This window comes from Ambystoma mexicanum, chromosome 7q, assembly GCF_040938575.1.
Source record: "Ambystoma mexicanum isolate Mex_15411 chromosome 7q, UKY_AmexF1_1, whole genome shotgun sequence".
Classification (NCBI taxonomy): Eukaryota; Metazoa; Chordata; class Amphibia; order Caudata; family Ambystomatidae; genus Ambystoma; species Ambystoma mexicanum.
In genome coordinates, this window is record NC_090941.1 from 975722872 (window position 1) to 975737276 (window position 14405).

Consider the following 14405-nt stretch of genomic DNA (forward strand, 5'->3'; position numbering starts at 1 on the left):
AGCCTTCAAACCTGTGTTGCTATGCGTTGTCTTGTTTCCAAGACAAACGAGTTACCCCTGAGCTATCCTCCCAGCCCATTCCAGTAAAAGACCAGCGGGGTGTCTCAAAGGCAGATCCCAATCCAGAACCGTCATAACCAGTCTGAAATGATCACAGGGTCAGGCAGGATGGTTCCATCAATTACTTCTAAGAGGATAACCTGCACTACAGATCTCCAGGCATTCTGGAACCACCTTAATTTGGTTCTGCATTGCAATGCTGGGCGTTACTACCCTCACTTCCCACAATACTTGGTCAATGAGCGCAGACTAAACAATTTGCCTTGCATTCCATTATTGATATAAAGACTCTCCTGGCTAAACCCATGTCTCGCCACTTCTCCTCCCCGGTTAGCATGCGCCCCCCTGGCATTGATCTCTTGCCGCCGGCTTCCCTCGCCTTGTACCCCTATGACTTGTAAAGCGCTCCGTTGCTTCCCATAGCTGGGTCCACCCTCAATAAATACCTTAATAATATTGTCCCACTTTAATGAAGCTACTTTACCTGAAAAGATGAGCTTCTCCTTCATGATGTTGACTTCGCGACTGGTTCTGCGGACGGCCGCGTTCAGCATAATCTGCTCGGGGTTGTACGTCCTTATGTTGCCCAGACGCCATCTATGAGAAGGAACATTTTTCAAAAAAAGAGTTAACTTGTATCTCTAGCCCACTTCACCCTAAGAGACTGTACGACGACAACAAACACTGTCAAACGGCATTAAGGAACTGCAAAAAGGGTATTTGTCAAAACAAAAGAAGTGCAAGATAGCACATAGTTAAATATGGAAACGCAAACAAACAGGTCATTTCAGTGCCAAAAAAGGGTATGTTGAGGGTAGCACAAAGTTCAAGGATAGACAAACCTTTAAGCACAGGAGGTGTAACTCATTACCAAAGGATGTACACTGAAAACACATTAGGAAACAGGGATAGGAGCAAGGCCAGGGTGCGGGCAGACCGAGTGTTCTGCTTCATTCAATAGGAAAAGTGAACAATCCGACCACCTGTGATCACAAGACAATACAGCAGGACGTTGCATTGTGGTTACTATGTGCAGGCAATGTATGTTCATGTCTAAAACAACTTGATTAATACAGAAACATGATAAAGGAGCCTCAATGTGAACTCGAGTCCATGGCCGTTCTCAATTGGCAAAGTCTGTTCCCCTCTTCTAAAGGCAGGACCACACTGCTACTTCCATCTCTAAACCATAACTGCATGCACAGCAAATGCATGCTTATTTGGTACGATCACCCGCGAAAGGGAGTAGCCGAATGTAATGCATTTCTGGCCGATGGTGTGGAAAAGTTGCCAGAAAAGAACTATAGACTTGGGATAACCGAGTCACCAAAGAGGTCCTGTCATTTCACTCAAAGGTTTGAAGTTTTTATATATTCCCTTAAAAATCCCCCTTGGTGTCTGTGTCAAGAATAAGCTAAGAACCTAGGGTGTAGCCCATCGCTTATTTTGACATCTCTTAATTGCAGGTTGCAAAACGCCCCTTCCAATCGAGCTGGTCATGGGTTGGGGTGGTTGGTTTCCATGGGATATGCCCCTGGCCTGGGGTAAACTGGGAGGATTCCCTTGTCCTGGACAGGACCAGAAAGGCATGAGCTAAGATCGTACAACAGGAGATGTGGTGCATCCCAAGTTTTCCCAAAGGGACACAGGCACCAAGGTGGATTTTGTAAAGGATCCCAACAGAGAACCCTTTTACATTTTTAACAAAACAAATGCTATATAAACATTACTACTTAAAACCTTTAAACCCTTTCTATTCCCTGTTCTCCATGCGTGATTTCTCACTGATGGATCTGCCCCATAAACTCACCCTCCATGAGTGGGGTCAAAGGTAAACCCTTAGGCGGCTGAATTGATGGAAGAGAACCCTATTTCCCACCTGGCACCACCCACTGTGGAGGAGGTTCATGAGATGGCCTCAGTGGGTGGTTCCATCCCCTTCTCCCTTTCTCCCACAAGGGTATTCCACAACACCTCTTTATCTAAGGGTAAAAGAAAAAAGGGGTTCCATCTAGGTCACACATATTCTGCTCTGCATTGACGATCTTTGGTTCTATTGCTGCATTCTGGTGCTAGCCTTCTGATTACCTCTCTCACATCAATCTTTGTGCAGGTCTTCATGGACTTCCGCCAACTCTCAAGAGAAGATGGGGATTTCTCCACCTAGTCAATCTTCCTATGCATGGCTTCTATAGAGGCCACGAGACCTACTCCCTTGGCCACATGACCGTTTCTCTAGAGTGCCCATCTTAGCCCCTCATATTACCAAATTTATAGCCTTAGGGCTTAAGAACGTCCACACTCCTTTTATATGTGACTTGATGGACACATTCCAAAAAGGTGCCTCGAAGTAAACTCGAATCCATGGCACTTCTCATTTGGCAAAATCTGTTCCCCTCTTCTAAAGGCAGGACCAAACTGCTACTACTATATAACTGCACGCACAGCAAATGGATGCTTTTTTGGTATGATCACCCGCGACAATATATGTAGGCCTCACCACCAGGAGAAGTTGCCATCCAGACTCTCCCAAAGGACACTCACTAATTTAAAGTCTCTTCAGGCAAGACTCCTCCCCAACAGCATCCACGTTGATCGTATCTGCAGCTGTTCATCCCCCCACTAGTCTCCTCAACTCTTTAGCGTGCCGCTTCCGAATTGGACTAAAATTATTTATTTCCCTACAGCTTCCAGACAGAGAAGCTATCCTCTTCTTCTGAAGGATCCATGGGTCTCCTGCATTGCATATGACACTTTCTTTGTTCACTGAAGAGGGACCAGCTGCTCACTTGATTACTGCTGCCAGCATGTAAACCTCATACCTTAGGGGCACCAGCTGACACGCAGATATAATTCTTTAAACGTGCCTGGAGCTGCGATGCTCCGACAAAGCTCCCAAAGCCCTAGCCAGGACAATGGAGTGATCTTAGTGGCCATCTTGCCAGGAACTCAGCTCTGGCCCCTCCCATTCCAACCTTTAACCATCTACTTAACTTCTCACTGAAAGCAATAAGAAGTGAGAAGAAAAGGTAAGATGTGGGCTATCATCACCCATGGTCAGGCTGGACCAGCGCTGCAATCGCATGAAGAATCGCTCCTGGGCCCAGCTTTACCTGACAAGACTACCAAAAGGCACCAAGATAGGTCAACATGGATGGACCAAAGGCACAATGGGTGGAAACTATGACATGGGTTCAGAGCGGCCTGTACACATACTAGCGCACCTCCAGTGATCCTTGAGGATGAGGTCGGAGACGGACCATGAGGGAGGCGCCATACCATGCCTCACTGCTGAAGTTGTGGCTAGCATATCAACTAAATGCATTTTCTTAGGAGATGTTAACGTTAATTTAGTTAACTCTAATGCATCACTAGCCCAAGAGCGTTTAAATGTTTTAGATTCAATCTTTTAGACAGCATGGTACAGGTCCTGCACATATAGCGGGGCACTCTTTGGATTTAGTACTTCATTTTATTACTAGCTGAACCAATGAAGCTATAAAACCAATGGTGTGGTCAGACCACTCCCGCATCTCTTTCTTGTGATACTGGGAGGAAAAGCATATCTCAGCCTAGCAAAGTGAAAGTCAGTAGAGCCAAATGTATAGTTTGTAAACTACATCTTACTCAGTGCCAGAAGTAACAGGACCTATACTGTTCCACACCAGAACTTGATCTTAATCCAACAGACGAAGCGGTCAGTCAATTTTATGAAAAGGTGGTAACCTGTCTTGATACTTTAATGCAATTAAAGGAACACGTTCTGAACTTAAATCCCACGCCAACACGCATTGGTTCACCTTGGACCTTGCTGATTTAAAAAGGCTAAGGCGCCAATTGGAGAGAAGATGGCAGCAGTCCTTTTCTGCTTAAGATAAACAAGAACATTGACTTCATATTGTGAGGTGCAAAAGACCTGGACAACTAGCGAAAAAAAGGCATTATCTACACAGAATTAAGGATGCCAAATATAGAAGCACATAACTATTTAAAATGTATCAAGAAATTTCCACCGTGGTTGCACCTGGAGAAGACCATCCATTCACAAATACTGTGCGAGTACTTAGCATTCTTCTTTCAAGAACAAATAGATCAAATAAGAAAAAACTAGATTAGATGAACCTAGAATACATGCCAGTTTAAATGCCACGCCCCCACTAAGAACAATGGGGTTTAAAAGTCCCTTGACCCTCTGCCACCTAGGTTGATAAAAGAACACATTGGTCTCTTTGCAGAAGATGTTATTAATGCCTCCTTTCAAAGAGGGATTTTCCCAGCTCAACTGAAAGCGCATCAATTTCTACCATTGTTGAGAAAGGCTCATTTGGACCCGGCCGATCCCACAATTTTTAGGTTGATGGAAAAAATAAAACTTTTGACCAAAATCGTTGAAAAAGGAGCTACCTCCCAATTGTTAAATTTTTGTGAAAAGGGTTCTTTCTTTGCCAGTGCACAATCTGGTGTCTGCCCTGTGCATAGCACAGAAACAACAGTTCTATGCACATGGGAGAAACTCTTGGAACTTAGAGAGAAGGGAAATCGGGCAGCTCGCATTGTATTGGACCTCTCTGTGGTGTATGTCACTGAGGATCATGATATTTTAATTCAACACTTAAATATACTTATGAACATCACAGACTTGCCTCAGTTATGCCTGGAATCTTTTTTGAAAGATAGGAAGCAAAGTGTAATAATGGGACAATGTGTCTCCTCCTGTAGTTCCCTCCACAGGGATCAGTATTGTCCTCCATGCTTTTCAATATGTACATGTTTCCTCTGGCCCTATTTATATAGAAGTCAACTATATAGACCACACAAAAATTCGGACTGATCTCCATGGAGGGCAGAGGTAGAGAGGTAGATTGTCTAGGCACAATAGAGCACTCAATGCAGGATAGTTGTTGATGGTTAAATTGAGACAAGACAGACGTCCTGCTGTTAGTTGGTGAAATGGAATGATGTATTCCATTTCACTGGCCTACGTATTTTGGAAGTACGCCAGCACCAGTTAAAGTGGTTTGAAATCTTGGTGTTTTATTCAATAGTCAATTGACTTTCGCTCCATCGGTAGATGCTGTATTTAAAGTGTCTCACTTTCATTTATATAACATTAACAGTTCTTTCAAACATGCAGTACTGCCTGTCAATTTCTCTTGCGATTTCAAATACTTTTACTGCAAAATTATAAGCAGTACAAAATAAAGCCATTTTGCACCATTTTCGGAATGAAAAAAATGTGACCATATTTATGAGGTTCGAAAGCAGCTTGGTTGGTTACAGATTGACGATTTGGTCCAGGAACGGGCCCTCACTTAAATCTGGAAAATAGTGAATGGAATTGCACCTGAATATCTATCTTATATGGCTAAATCTTATCAGCCGACTCGTTCACTTAGATCCAGCTCCAAGAATCTGCTGGTGGTGGGAAAATTCCACAAAGCACCCCTGGGAAGCATGTGTTTGTCAGTCCTCGGAATAACCTACGAAGTGAAATAAGGAATAGTAATACACAAAACGGCTTTAAAGGTCATCTGAATCAATATTTTGGGTCTTTTAAAGTACCATGAATACAGAATCCTGCGTGTTAATGTACTATGCTGATGCTGTTGTCATTTATGATTTTTATACTTCCTTGGATTAAGGAAGTCAGATCACATCTCAAATATTAGAAGAAACCATCACTGGCTCCCCATCAAAGCCAGGGTCACATTCAAAGCTCTGTGCGTCACATTCAAATGCATCCACTCTTGCGCCCCCATCTACCTCAACCACGCCATCACCAAAAAAGTATCAAAGAGGCCCCTCAGATCCAACAGTCAATTACTCCTAGCTATCCCCCGCTACAAGACAACCAAGGCAGGAGGCAGTAGTTTCCAATACCTCGCACCCACATATTGGAACACTCTTCCCCTCCACATCAAAAATGAGCAAACGTTCTCAGGCTTCAAGAAATCCCTGAAAACGTGGCTATTTAACCAAGACTAAGGAAATATCACTGTACTGAAGCCCTGCATTAAATGTCTTGTGTATGATTATTTTGTATTTACTTGCACTGCGCCCGATTGGCAATTTCTAAGAAATGTTTTAACCAAGCTGTCTGTAACATCGCCGTGGTACCCAAGGGTTTGGGCGAGTAATAAATGCAATAAATAAATAAATATACATGTTGTTGTTAGTGACTGTTCTGTTAAGGTGACTTGAAACTAGTTTTACTGGCAATTGATTTGTTCTTGATAAATAAACTACTACCACTATTACTATATGGGTTGAGTGGCTAAGCTGGGCATCATGCCGTGCCTCTCTGCCATAGGTGTGGCTAGCACAGGGCCCGAGTGGCTTAGATGGGCATCATGCCATGGCAAACTGCCGCAGGTGTGGCCTGCACAACGGCTGAGTAGCTACAATGCTGCTTGTGAATCCTGGCAAAGCCGACAATGCTTGGTGTTCTAGGATCTTACCCTTATATTTTCACTGGTTGCCCAGAGGAGAAATGATACCTTGCTTCTCAATCACTGCTGGTACTGTATTCCACTTGATGCTGTGAGAAACTAGAAGGTGTCTCACCCGCTAGTCCCTGGGAATCTCTCTCTCAGGTGGCCAGGGCACAGCCATCACCTTTGGATCAAGTCCCTGGGGATGACCAGTGCAGCAGGAACACCCGGCTGAGAGGTTTTGGGTGTGGGACACCGGATGACAAGACGCGGTATCCCTCCCCCGTAACACCTGTACCCATTCCACCAGGTAGGATACGCGAGAACTTTGCCCCCCCCTTTCCCTTCACAAATACTCACATCCCAGCAGTGTACCTGACATGTCCCACTACTATGGTCAGGCGAAGTCAGGCAATTACTGACAATCACTCACACCTGACTTCCACACAGTTAAAAGGCTGAGCATGAGAGCACTCTGAGCAAGGCAAAGCACACAAAGGAGTATCAGGATCAAAAAGGCAGCTGAACAAGGTGATAAAGACGGCAAACCAAGAAGGGTTGACAAGGAGGGAAGTACCCTTGATCTTTCCGACAGGAAACCGTTACTTTCAAAAACCTTGTAGATCAGGAAACCAGGCTAAAGAATCCTGCATTGTGTGTTGGAGAAACCAAAGGCCGTTCTGCATAGCTGACCAAGTCGGGGAGGAGCAGCAGCCACTGTGGTATCATCCTTGGCTCCAAGAAAGAAGTCGCGCCAGAGAGATCAACATAGCCAGTGAGATGCAGAGGCCGATGCAAGACTGGTCTGTGTTGAAGTCAAGGTTGCAAGCGGAAACATTGCATAATGAGCACATGAACGAACATTGTTAAACGCATGTGATCAATGATGCAAGTAAAGCTGAATTGCTGATGAATGTTTGAACTTTGAGAAGGAAAGATACGATAATACTGACAGAGTGGTCCGGTGCTCATTCGAAGGTCTCTGTAAAGGTATCCAGGCAAGAGGTGGCAGAAACGAAAATAGGAACATTGTATGAAGTGAATCGAAGTGGTCCTGCAACGGTTAACCCAAAACCCATCGCACAAAATCGAAAGTATTCAAATTTTGATATCAAGAAGAAAACAAAGAAAGTGAGATTATATGGTCCAAGCCCGATTGAGGGAGACCAAGTGTGAATATTGTGCTAAAGGGATCGAAGCCCGAACAAGGGTGATCCATGGTCTGAGCCCGAACAAGGGTGATCCATGGTCCGAGCCCGAACAAGGGAGACCAATTGTGGTGATTGTGGTAAAAAGGGGTCCAAACCTAAAGGAGAGAACCCCATTATGAATATTGAAAACGAGAACTTGCACATGTGAAAGCCTGGATAAGAAATAAACTTTGGTGCTCATTTGCCCTCTGCAGTAAGAGACTGTTATTGTAAAAAGAAGGTAGGGCAAAAGGCCCGGATACCTTTGCTTTGAACTGTATCCTTGTGGCAGAGATGCTAGAGTGTGTACGAAGCTCGAAGGTGCAGCTTTACCCCGTGCTGAAAACATAGGGAAGGAAAGCCGACTGCTCAACTATCACGACATATTGTTTCTTGAACACTTTTCATTTTGCATACACAATTGTCCCACACACTTTTGTATTTAGAAGTAAGGATTGGCAATAGGTTCATTAGTATAGGCTCTTTTATTTTGACAGACCTGACTAGGACTGCATTATTATTATTTGATGGTCATAGCTTGCTCCCATCTTTATATTTAGGATTAGATGGGCATTCAACCAACCCATTGAAGTTAAACAAACACCCTTGAACTGTGATCGCCTGTGACTGTCTTCACTGAAACCATGCCTTGCTTACAGTGCAGAACACAAGCATATGCCGGAGAAGCGGCCCCTTTCCCAGTCCATCAATGCCATAGTCGGGGATGGCATGGATGGTGGAGGACTACCGTGATACATCAAGCGAGGGTGCAACCCTTCTCACTGCCATGGAATCAACTATACAAATGCAGCACCCATAGATGTAGGCTTAACAGAAGGAGAATGTTTTTTCTAGAGACGATAAACATGTGTGGCACAAGACGCATCACTGAAGCAGACATCTAATGCCTTATCCTTTAAAACTAAACTAAGTGCTTCAAATGCAAATGGACAACCTGTGGAGTATATAGGTATCAGGCAGTTTCTGGTTGTTATGTATGAACCAGACACATTAGTGTCGGTCACTTGCTTAGAAATGTGTATGGCACATTGACAGTTTAGTCCTACTGCGGCAGACGTAGCTGGTTCCCAGGAGAGGGCCGGGGCAATCTACAATGTTTGGACGGGGAGGAGGACATGTTCTGGTGGTTAGGGGACACAGCAGGGCCCTGTCTTGAGGAAGAATTTAAGGTCCTGAATAGTTGAGGGTGAGCTGGCAGTGGAGTAGATGAACCAGTGGGAGTTATGACTTCATTGTTCATTTTCCTCATCCATTTCCCGGATCATTAAGGGGGAGTCACTAGGAGAATGCACCCTGCGCAACCACATCCATGTGTTTTAAAAATAAATCATTGACCTTTTGACCAATGTAATAGCTCTTTGCCCCGTAAGAGGCTGAGCTAGAAGACCCACCAACATGTTGCACTGTAATTTGTAGGAGGGTCATCTCTGATTCACATTCACACCCAGTGGACCGGAAGGTAGAGGCTTCATTGAAAAGGTCTTCTGCCTTCAATAACTTTGATGAAAAAGTGCCTGCATAAAGCCCTTCGACAACTCAATCCCTGTTGGGGAATTTCAATGCAATATGGGCAGTTGCTGACGACTCTCCTACCTGCTCCGACAGCTAATTAATGATGAATAATCAAGTCCAGATCTTATTGGACTTTGCATAAAATAAAATTTGCACATCAATGTGTGCTTTGTCTATTGTGGGGGCCAGAACACACGACCACCTAAGCTTCTTAAAAGCTAGTGAAGACAAAGATTGTTGACCTCAATCAGGCCTCAAACTACCTATCCAAACATTTTCCGGTGAGATAACTTCCCAAGCGTCTGTCTCATCCTCCATCAAGGTGTAGGGGGGCAAAGGGAGAGATGGTGGGACCACTTTAGCACATACATTGATGCTTCAGCACTCTCACAACAATCGTGACTATAGAAGAGTAATAACACACCCACAATTGCCCTTTGGAAGTGGAGCAGTGGGAAGCAGAAATCAAAGATATCAGAGTACCTGAAAGACACCAGTGTCAGGCGTATGGTAATGGATGTTGGGCTCAATGGCCATGCAACTGGCCCTAGGTGAACGCCTGTGACACCATTCCTGCTGGAAACTGCTATCAGCCGAATCACAGTAAAAACATCTCATCTAATGCAAGTAATTCAAGATCTTTTGTTCAAAGGAGCAATCAGTCTTGTCCCATTGGAGGAAGAGAATAGTAGGAGTCATTCTCTTCTCTTTATAATGGTGATTCTTCGAGGGGTCTTCACCCAGTATTAGATCTGATGAATACCAACAACTACATCATTCAGAATGGAATGAATCCAATCAATCGGAGAGGCAGGTGGTCTGGTGGAACTCAGTGCAAATGGACCTAGAAGAGGCTTATTTTCACATCCCAATGATTCAGAGCAAACGTTTCTGCTCTTCTTGCATGCAGAGAACCATAACCAATTTTAAGCCCTGTCATTTGGTCTTTTCAAAGTACTATTGATGTTACAGCTTGGGGTACTTTTACTCCCATTATTGGATCTGCTGATCTAAAATTTCTCTTGACACTAAAATAATCTTCATACATGGATAAATCTCTCACACCAATTCATCAGATGCAATCGATTAATCTATCATTCTCACTCTCTTTCGTAAATGCCCTTTTTCAACAAGGTATTATTCCGGATTCTCTTAAAATCAGCAAGTCTACCACTTTGGAAATAGCTTTGTTGTGTCCATTCTGATTTGACCAACTAGCGACCAATTAAGTCTTTCGTTTTTCTTGGTAAGTTTCTTGAAAAGGATGCAGCAGATACACTTACCTTTCAATTGTCCTCACAATCTTTTCCTGGTTTCTCAGTCTGGATTCTGTCCATGGATTAGCATGGGACTGCTGCCAGTCAGCTGGTGGAAAATGCTATGTATATTTTGCATGTTCAAGGGGGCGGTTTACTTGTGCTCTCTGATCTCTCAGCAGCTATGAGCCAAGAGGTTTTTATTAACATGCTCTCCTGCCACATGGGATTAGGTGGTCTGTCCTGGCATGGTTATTTTCCATTTTAAAAGATTGCACTTAGTTTTTGCATGTAGGTTCCCTACGAGTCTGACCCCTCTTCCCCATACTTTGCAGAGTACCTCAGGGCTCAATGCTTTCTGCATGGAACCGCTGCAGGACCTGGTGCACTGGTCAGGGCTCTGATGCACCAGTGCACTCATAGCAGCCAACTCTAACTAAAGCGGGCATCCACTTCCTGAGGGCCTGTTGTGGCACCATCGATGACTGCATATCTTTATTATCTCTCAAACATAACCCCATTAAAAATACAATTTTGCTAAACTCTTCGACGCTGTTTTCTACCAACTTAGTTAACATTTCTGGGAGTTACTTTGGATTGCAATCTTAGCTTTAAAACATATTTCTCTTCTTTTTCGCCCCTGTTTATTTCAGCTATCCCTGCTTAAAACAATCAACCGCTTTCTTCCTTGGCCTGATTTCCATAACGCAAAGCAATTCTTAGTGCTATCTTGCCTTAATGCGGGCAATGCTCTTTCGATCGGCCAATCTTCATCCACACTGGCCCCTTTAAAAAAAACTGTACTCCACACTCTGCTGCGCGACACAGTCAACACATTCTCTGTCGCTGTTCACCAGAACCAATGAAATAGGAGACCCCCAATCCTATCATAAACCCTATTATCAATCCCTCAGTGGCTAAAGGATCTTAAATGGGGGATGATCACTGGTCCCCTCTTTCAGGGCTTCCAACTACACCCCTCTCCTAGGTCCTATAGTGTGGCAGCATAAATAAATGGCAAGTTGCTCTTGGTTTGGAGAGATCTAAGGGCAATCTTCTTGTCCCTCCGACCTTTCTATCCTCACCTATTGATCGTGCATGGACTGGTTCACACAGACAACTTGGCGGTCAAATCATATGCGAGCCGGTAAGGTGGCACCATGGTCATGTCAGTTTCAACGCTGGCCATGAACATGGGGTACTGACTGAAGTCAGCCTTCAAGCATTGTCAGCAAAGTGCATCCTGGGAAAACAATGTTCCTGCAGACTCCCTCTGCATAATATTTCTCACCTAATGAAAGAGTTCCCTTTCCAGGGTAATGATTTCTATGATTTCACATGGTCTATGTGGCCCCTGGATAGACACGCCCCACATACGCCTTCAGAGCTTCCAATTCCTCCCTTATTGCTCCTGAATCATGGGCACAGAGGCATCAGCAAATGATGCAGTGATGGTTTCATTGCCAAACATTGTTGAAAATATTGCGCACAATTATGGAAGGACAGAGTAAATTCCACTCTAGCTGCCACCAAAAGGCACATAAAAAAGGTTTCCTCTTCTGCAGTCCATAAAGGTGTCTCAAGAATGGACTATTCCCCTCCACACCTCTCCTCTCAGATGGCTTTGCCTCCCAGAAACTACCTTGCAGAGGCCACAACTCATGGTGCGGGACTAATAGGAGGGGTGAAATGTCTACAGGGAAGTTGGTACAAGCCCCTTTTGCGATCCAGAGATCCAAACCACTCTTCACCCCCAAAACCTGTGACAGGCACTGGGATTAATGTGTAACTTGGTGCATTAGATGTGACCTTCTGACCCTTTATATTTGTGGAATCCCTCTTGTCAAGGGTTTGGCAGTATCCACTCTGAGGGATCAACAATGTGCTTTATGTGCCTTCAGAGACTGGGGTGTTTCTACTGAGAATTAGGCCTCCCATTTCATACATGCTTTCCAATTATCATCCCCTCCAATGAAATTGCTCATTCATCTCTGGGATCTCCCGCTCGTCCTCCAGGGAACTTTTTGATCCTCTTGAGGAAACACCACTGTCACTCTTGCGAATGAAGTTTTTATTTCTGCTGGCCACCACATCTGCCAGGACATTGAGGGGAATATATTGACTTGGACTGCACATAATCACCATATCTCAGATTTGTGCCTGAGGGTTTGGTCCTCGAAGTTGTTTACCAGGTTCATTTGCAACAAGGGATTGGCTTCGCCACCTTTCCCATGAGGACTCATCTCCTGCTAGATGTCGGCAGGGCCTTCAAAATATATTGCGACTGCACAACAGATTATCGCATATTGGATTGTGTTTCAGAGCACAGGTCACAAATATTTCAAGCCAACCTCTCCTAGCGTGATGGCCTACAGACAGCAATCAGTCTCTCTTCCTTTATCACACAAGGGGAGATCAAATCAGAGGTGTGGATGCATTCTGGGCGGATGGTTGGTGAAGGATATTTGTAGGGCGGAAACCTGGTCTATGCCTCCGACCTTTATTTTACATTGTTAATTGATCGTGGACCGTAACTAACATAATTGTGGGTCTGCTGTTCTTCAGGAGACCAGTTCCTCGATCAAGAAGACTGTGTCCTGTGAACGGAAATGATGTAAGGTCTTTGTTTTCGTTTAAAACTGTGCAAGCCCGGAAGCCTGCTAGATCCTCAATAATATTAGAATGGGGCAATGAAGCGGGACTATGAGGATGAGGGGGTAATGCCCAGATGATTTACCAGTAATCTTAATTAGTCTAAATCATACACTTTTCTTGTTACAGTGTTCATCCTCGCCCTCCCTTCTGTGATCATGGCTAGAATTGAACCTCAAAGCTTTACGTTTATAAACAAGTCAATATGAGGCTTGAGATGGGCCTTGAAAGCAGGAGCTATTATAAGGCTACTATTATTATGATTTTTTTTTTACAAAAATACAAAAATTTGGTGTGCACTGTGAACGTTGCAGGTGATTCACTCACAATAATATAGGACTGCGATGAAGAAGAGTAGGACTCATTGTAATGAAGATTGCCGGTGAGTAACGCAGTAATGTATTTGCTGTGGCTACTAACCTTTTATACTCATCTATCTTTGTAGATAAAACAAGCCTCCTTTTGTACAGAAGGCTCCCAATTATTAATTTAGGAAGCAACCCTGGATACAACACTGTAGCGATTGATTTTTCACAACTGCACATCCGGTTGAGCATCATATGGAGAAAAAGAAAAACAACATGTACGCACATGTACACTAACAAGGACCCGAACCGAGACCCAACATGAACGTCACACCCCTTCCACCACTTGCTAATAGTGGAAGGGCTACTGTTCCAAGTACAACCCGCGCTTTTACTATTACTAACTATATGGCTATTAGTGCAACTAATGATATAAATATTACTACTAATCAGTCTACAAAGAGCATTTATAATACTGCCGGTATTCCAATGCTAGTAGTACTGCTAATGGGAATCGCAATACTCCATATGCTGCTGAAACGGTTTTCAGTATAACCAGAACCAGCATGTCCTGATATTCAACATGACATTAGTGTGCAATGACATCTGATTGTATTCACGCAGTGAGACATCAGTTCAGTGGACTACAGGTTTCAGAATGTAACGCATTTTCTTTCACTCAGAGGGAAACAGACTAGGTACACATGATGCGATAGCTCAGCGCATAGTTGTGACAGGGCCACGGTCATGACACTGTCAGAGTGGAGCACCGACCCCCTCTCAAGCTGGGGTAGATGGCCTAGCAGGCCTTTGCCAGAGCCTATCCTACCTCAGAGGTGAGGTGGAGCGTTGCGGCAGACCCCATTCCCCGACTCCCAGAATGACTGGCTTGTACAACTGTTGGTACCACTGTCCAATCCCCAATGCTTACTAGCCTCTGTCCTGGAAGGGCCTTTTCTGTTTCCTTTGCAGAGCCAT

General features: G+C 44.3%; 1 protein-coding gene across 2 annotated transcripts in view; it reads right to left on the bottom strand.

The window, feature by feature from the left end:
* GDPD5 (glycerophosphodiester phosphodiesterase domain containing 5) overlaps positions 1–14405 on the bottom strand; it is a 1185048-nt gene that overhangs the window by 22373 nt on the left and 1148270 nt on the right. For both annotated transcript variants that reach the window (XM_069640071.1, XM_069640072.1), the window contains one exon: positions 545–657. In XM_069640071.1, the coding sequence (XP_069496172.1) occupies positions 545–657 (113 nt within the window). The remainder of the gene's footprint in view (positions 1–544; positions 658–14405) is intronic.